The 7358-nt window shown below is 38.4% G+C and overlaps 1 protein-coding gene across 3 annotated transcripts in view; it reads left to right on the top strand.

Annotated features, from left to right (window-relative positions):
- Window positions 1-7358, top strand: part of Sema5a (semaphorin 5A) — a 441538-nt gene that overhangs the window by 211024 nt on the left and 223156 nt on the right. For all 3 annotated transcript variants that reach the window (XM_031359853.1, XM_031359854.1, XM_031359855.1), the window contains one exon: window positions 4965-5010. In XM_031359853.1, the coding sequence (XP_031215713.1) occupies window positions 4965-5010 (46 nt within the window). The remainder of the gene's footprint in view (window positions 1-4964; window positions 5011-7358) is intronic.

Genomic DNA, 7358 nt, shown 5'->3' on the forward strand with positions numbered 1-7358 from the left:
CAACATGGAATCATCTATACTGGTTGCTAGTAGGTGGCTCATGCTCCAGTGCATGGTCGCATCCCCATGCACATAGACACAGTGCTAATTCTATTCAGGGTTGTTATTGACAGCAAATAAACAAAGAACATTGAGTAGGGAGAAAGATAGGGTGAGGAGCACTAGGCAGGGCTGGAAGGAGGAAGTGGTGGATGGATATGATCAATACATATTGTATAACAGCATGGAACTACCCAAGGATGAAAACATATTACTTAAAACATACCTGTAATTTAAGTTTAGCTTGGCATGGAACTACCAAAGAATGAAAAATATTACTTGAAACATATGAATAATTTGTTTGGCTTATTAAATACCTGTGAAAAAGCACAAGGAATGAATGTTTTCTAGAATAAGTTTGAGCACACAAAAAAAGATAAAGGTGTTTTAGAATTAACTCACAGTCAGTAAACACAGAAATAGCCATTTTAAACAGGTTGAAGAGCTGTCATTAAGATCCCTACAAATTCTTACATTTGTTAAAATGGTTGATCTGTTAAATATTTATACTTAAATACTTACCATCTTTCCAGACATTTCGTAGATTTAAACTTTCAAATCTATTAATGTAACCGAAAACTTGGTTATCTTGTCAAATACTCTTGTGTCAAACAGCGTACTGGTGGGATACTGACAGCCGTTCTGAAGGAAATGTGCTGTTGCCAAAGCAGAGAGAATGATCTTGATTTAGATACAGGCCAGGCAAAGTTTTCAGCTAGCAGAACCTTCTGAGACTTACTTGTATTATGACAATTTATATGAAATATATTTTGTCTTCAAATTGTTCTAGGACCAACTTCAGACTAAGCTTTTGTTACATAGCAAGAGTTTCTTGTCTCCATTGTTAACATATTTTCTACGAATATGTCACATCTGATCCCCATTTCTCTCAGGGAAATGCCCATGCCTCTTTCCCTTAAACATTGCCTTCTCAGTTAAACACCTCTGCCTTAACACGTTAAATAACAATGTAGAACAATGTAGACTTTTTCTTTGCTTTTATAGTCATATTCATCAGAGGCCAATTGAGTTATTCTAAAAGAATGTCATCTTAAAACACCTATGTCTTTCATAATTAATGGAGGTCACAGTTACATTTTTATGGTGTCTCTAGATGAAATGAGCTTTTCAGTTAATATGCTTTTGATGGTTCAACCTTTTTTTTAACGCCCTCTGAATTGCAGTACTTTACATGATGACAGCATTCAACTTCATCTGGTCATGATTGCACTGCTCTCTCAGAGACTGGATTGTTGTGTTTTGTAATTTGTGGCTAATGTACCACTGGGGGCTGAGATGTGACCCAGTGATGGGTCTTCAGTCCTAGAATAAGTAAGACATAAACTCCGAGACAGAGGAAAACTATTTGGACATCTAGAGGGGGAAGGAAAAACAAGCTTTAACACTGTCATTTGGCATCTGCCAAAGGCAATGGCTTTGTGATTTGAATTAGTCATCTGCATCTGCGGACTCCTCCAATGACATTACTCATAAAAGTGATCTGGCTTATTGCATTTGAATGTGTAATGTCTAATTTTATTCCAAGACCTTGGGAACAAATGTCTAATTTTACTCCAGAAATACTAAGGAGAAACAAATCCATATTTTTATCTAGTAAAACCAAACCAAGTTTGCCCCTTAGCAAACTGCTACTTTTTATTTCCATAATGAGAAGAAAATATGGGAGCAGAATAGTTCCTTTAAATTGTGCCACCATACACAGAACTGTCTAACATCTTAATCTTTTGTACTAATGCCTCTTTCTCTTGAAGAATGACCATGGTCCTCATTACTACCTGTTTACATCTAGAGGTGTTATGAAGATTAATGGGAATACTTAACGCTTTGAGCTTCTCCCAAATTGCCCCATTAGAGAAACAGACGCTAAGAGCAACATTTGGTTAGCATCACTGGTTGGCTGCAAGCCCAAATCATTTCTCTTTCATGTTGGAAAGGGTGGTGGCCTTTCTCCTGGACCTCACATATATTGTTTTCCCACCTCTGTGCTCACACAATTGCAAGATAAAGTGCTTGCTTCTTCTGCAGTGCCCTGGAGAACGGTCGTTTGCTGGGGACATAGATCTTACTTTGTGGTGTGAGCGGCCCAACATCTGGGAGTATCAATTTTTTATTCCTTTTAGAAGATTTTCTTTCTTTTTGTAACCTTTAACTTCATAGGTCACTGACCCAAACTGTAATAGATCAACTTGTCTTGAGAGATTTAAGGACCTTCTTGTTGCCTAGCAGGATTGGAATTTTTGTGCAGCCAAAGTGGTTTGTGAAAGAGGTTAGAGGTGTCTCTTTGGATCCCTTGGCCCAGTGGAGGGGAGGGGTTATAAGAATCCCATCAGCATTTCACTTGGGATTCTATGGGGGGAAATAATCTTGAAGTGGGTGGGTGCTGTTGTTGTGGTACTAAAATGTGCAATGATACACGTTTGCAGTCCACAAAGCACCATCAGAGATGTTTGGGAGATTACTTGGTGCACTGGCTGGTTGTGTGTGTCAACTTGACATAAGCTGGAGTTATCACAGAGAAAGGAGTTTCAGGTGAGGAAATGCCTCCATGAGATCCAGCTGTGGGGCATTTTCTCAATTAGTGATCAAGGGGGAGGTCCATTGTGGGTGGTGCCATCCCTGGGCTGGTAGTCTTGAGTTCTATAAGAAAGCAAGCTGAGCAAGCCAGGGAAAGCAAGCCAGCAAGGAACATCCCTCCATAGCCTCTGCATCAGCTCTTGCTTCCTGACCTGCTTGAGTTCCAGTCCTGACTTCCTTTGGTGATGAACAGCAGTGTGGAAGTGTAAGCTGAATAAACCCTTTCCTCCTCAACTTGAATCTTGGTCATGATGTTTGTGTAGGAATAGAAACCCTGACTAAGACACTTGGGTTTTCTTCAATGCATTATTTATTAAACAAACATTTAAGAGCAACTACTACACTGTGTCCTTCAAAACAAAAACAAACAAAACCCACAAAACAAAGCAAAGAGACCAATTGCTAGAGAAATGCAATCAACCAACTAGAAAACAGACATTTACATAGACACTGGTAATACATACAGCTGTACACAGTTCAGGTGACTTCAGCTTCAGATTGTCCAAGTCCTTTGCTATCAAGACTATGGTTTATAGTTGATTTTCCAACAAATGCTTAGCCCCGAAAATATACATATAAACAACATTATACAGACTGAACATTATACAGGTTATATTTAGGGATATATACACATGTATGTAATAATTACTGAATTAATACAAGAGATTTTAAAGAAAGAAAGACTTATGTGAGTATTTGAGGGAATAAAGAGAAGGGGGAGGAATGATGTAATTATAATTTCAAAAATAAAAGACAAATAGGCTATGGTTTATAAATAGTGTCATAAGTACTTATTAACAGGACTTACTCAAATAGTGACATTGTTCTCTGTTTTGTATGATGAGGTTGTAATCATATCTGATAAGATAATTTTGAAATGTTAGTAGAGGGAAATATAAACATTTAAACTGGTTTCCAGAAGTTACTAAAATTCACCTTGATATTTTTGTTTTTTAAATTTTTTATTTAATTTTATATTATTTTTTAAATAGCTGTTGGTTACCTTTCCATTGCTGTAACAAACTGCTTGGAATCATTAATAGTATAAGGACTACTATTTCCTTTGGTTTACAACTTAAAAACTTTCATATGTGTTCATCTGAGCCTTTTTTTCTTGTTGGGGGAGATTGTAGTAGACAAGGCTTGAGCAGCGTATGTAGACTGGGCAAAGAGATAGATGAAGCTGCCCAGGCTTCCAGTATCTTCTTCAACAGTGACCTAACTTTTTACTACAGGCCACATTCCCTAACACTTCCATCTCACAATAGTGCCACAGCTGCGAACCAGGCCTCAGCACATGGACCAAGAGAATAAATTGTCTATCCAAATTACAGAAATGGTCAGATGTTCAGGCATCTCTGTTGTTTATTAAATAAGTCACTTAAAATGTTTTTTAATTATTTACTTAATTAGTTTTTATGTAAAATTAGTGTATGTATGAGTGTGTAGGGCCAGAGGCTAACATAGGAAGGCATCCTTAATTGCTTTCTAATTCAGTTTTTGAGATTATGCTTCTCACCGAGTTTAGAGCTAACCAATTGGATAGACTAGCAAATGAGTTCTTAGCATCCACGTCTCCAGACTTCTCCCCTTACAAGCTGTGGGGCTATAGAAGTGCAGCACCACAGCCAGAGCTTTACAGGAGTACTGGGTATCAGAACTCTGGTCCTCATACTCACATAATGGGCACATCCTACATCCATACACCATGGTTCCTTTAAGTAAAAGGGAATGTGACTTAGGAATAAACACTCACACATAAAAAACAATAATAATAACAATTAAAGAAAAAAGTAATCAATTTCAAAGGGCAACAGGGAGGTGTACATGGAAGGATCTGAAGGGAGGAAAGGAAGGGGGAAATGGTTTTGCTATATTTTAATCTCATTTCATAAGTTCATAGCTTGCTCCCTTGCTGAACTGAAATGTGGGCCAGTAGTTTAGAGACACATTTAACAATATAATGAGGGTGACTGGGGGTTCCATGTAATCAGATCAGAGAAACCAACCTGGTATGTTAATGGGGAAACTTGTGACAGTCAAATAATAGTCATAGAAATGAAAACTTTAAGAGGCAATGGAAGTTTGCATCTGTCTCTTGTCACAGTGCATAATCTGCAGCACTCTCCCAGGTCTCAAACACATATCTCTTGATAAGTCAGATGCCCCTGATCTCTGGTTCTGAGTGTTGTATTACCCATACTAATAGCAGGATGATATTTTGTCCCCCACATCATTGCCTCTTCTTACCTTCGTTCTCAGCTCATGGATGCCTTGATTTGGTGGGGGAGTCTACTGAAGGTAACTTGACCTCCGTTTGTATTTTGCAGAAACTATCTCTTCAGACTACAGCTTGAGGATCTGTCTCTCATCCAGGTAGGTGCGATTTATTTTGCTTAAGCTTTCATTTTCCAACTCAAGGAACCAAAGACAGGTGGTTAAGCATGTGAAGTTGTTAATTGGGGTGAACAGGGTTCCTTTCCTCAGTTGTCAGGCCCCGGGACTCTTCGCTGCCTTATCTGATGTGAGTCACCACCTCCTTTAATTCCCAATTAGCTTTTTCCTCCTGCATGTGGTCGCTTTACTCCCTGGATATCAGGTGGTGACAGTGGGAGGGCCATGAGTTAAAAGCCCCACAAAGCAAAGAGAAAATTTAAACCTCTAAAAATGAATTTATTTTTGTTGCCACATGGAGACTGAGCTTAATATTCTTATGCTTGAACGTTTATTGTAGTGGCTGATCTGATCCCCGTGGTTTCTTTACTTCCTCTAGTCTTTTAGGAAAGTGTGCCAGGCAGGATCTTTTAGAAGGGAAAATGATGGAGATACAAATCTCTCCCTACCAGTGTTCTGAAGCGTTCCCTACAGACTGTTAGGATCCTTGGGCTTTGGATAGTTTGGAAAATAGACTTGGAACAATTTTAGTAATACCCTAGTGTTCTGGGCTCTAAGAAGTGACTGGGGAGAAGTTGATCCTTTCTGTCTAGAATGTTGTTGCTTGTAAACATTCCAAAACATTAGAACTAGAATTTAATATCAGATGCATTTTTTCCTTGCCAGTGTCTTAAAATAAGACAACTCTATAATCAGCCAATATTACTCTTCTTACCTCTGCACTGCTCACCAGACTCCAGGCTTATTGATACTTATCGGTTTCTTCATTGTCAAAATGGCCATGACCTAGCTGAACCATAGGCTATCTGCGTAAGAATTAGCAAAATCATTCAAAGGAGATGAGGCAGAGCTATTGCTCAACAGTTGCGATTGAATTTTGCTTTTTAAGTTGTGATAATGAATACATACTTATAATAGTTTGATCATATTGGACAATAAATTACCTGCATGCTGCAGTTTGGTTTGTAACTGAAGCCTTCAGCTGAGCTGTTTGTTAAAATTGTGAATTTATTAATAGTCAATCAGAGTGATCAGCAAGCTACAGATACCCTCCGTCTTAACAGAACAATCAGAACTACATAGACTAAATGATATCCCTTATATTTAGATATTAAAATTAGCAATTCCAAGAAGCAGAGAATACAATGGTGGCTACTGAAGGCTTAGGGAATACATAAAGGCTTGGAAAGGCCTTAGCCAAAGAATACACAATTCCAGCTAAAATCAGGAATAATTCTAAGGGATGATTATACAGCTTGATTATTAAGTTGCAATACCTGTACTGTGTCTTTTAAAACTGAAAGCACGTTATAAATTTTCTTTCCACAGAATCACAATACATTTGATAGGTAATATACAGATTATGGTGCTTGAAGCTATTTCACGGTATATACACATGTAATAAAATCATGTTGTGTTCACAAATATGTCATTTAATTTTTACTGAAAACCAAGCAACAGTTTAAAAGTTTAAACACAATTATAAAAACTATTATAAAATAATCTTATGAAATATTGGCCATTCAATATAGAGTATGCTCATTGCTATTCTCATGGTATCAGACAATATCTAGGATCTCATCTGTGAAATGTGGGTTGTGAGACAGGGAGCTATCTCCATAAGTCTTCTATTCAATCCCAGAACCAATGGGATGAGGCAGGAGTGGTGCTGTGCACTTGAAATCTCAATGGTGAGGAAGTGGAGTCAGGTAGATAGATTCCTGGGCCTTGTCTAACTGCTAGCCTACTTGATAAATTACAGTGCTGTAGAGATCTGGCCTCCAGCTCTGCTTTTGATAGTTGCTTGGCTTTCCCATGTATATACATGTATGAACACATGGACTCTCACAGAATTGTGCATCCACACAAACATAAATATGCACACACACCCTTAAATTGGTATAGTTTTACTACTAAAACAAGTGTGTGCAGAGAAGCATGCACAGGAGAAAAACTTATTATTTATTCCTGTCCTAGATCTCTGGGTTTAGAGATTCTAGAAGCATTAAATTCTAGGAAAGTGAGCCCAATTTACAAAGAGACATCTCTGTAACCCTCCTGGTTTGAGACCTGCCTCTGATAGCCACACCTCTCTGCCCATCTCTTGCTATTCGCCACACCTCCAACCGGGTTCTAGTTATATTCGAAAGCTCCACCCCCACAGAGTAGCAAGGAAGTCGCTGATTGGACTATTACACGGATGTATTTTGGGGGGAGTGGTTTATGCCCCAGGTATTTTACCTGTTGGGGGAACAAAGGAGGTTGATTAAATTCAAGATGGCTGAACAGTAAGGTCTGCTGTCTAATTTTTACCCTTCCACGTGGGTAGG

Source organism: Mastomys coucha, unplaced genomic scaffold, assembly GCF_008632895.1.
Source record: "Mastomys coucha isolate ucsf_1 unplaced genomic scaffold, UCSF_Mcou_1 pScaffold8, whole genome shotgun sequence".
Classification (NCBI taxonomy): Eukaryota; Metazoa; Chordata; class Mammalia; order Rodentia; family Muridae; genus Mastomys; species Mastomys coucha.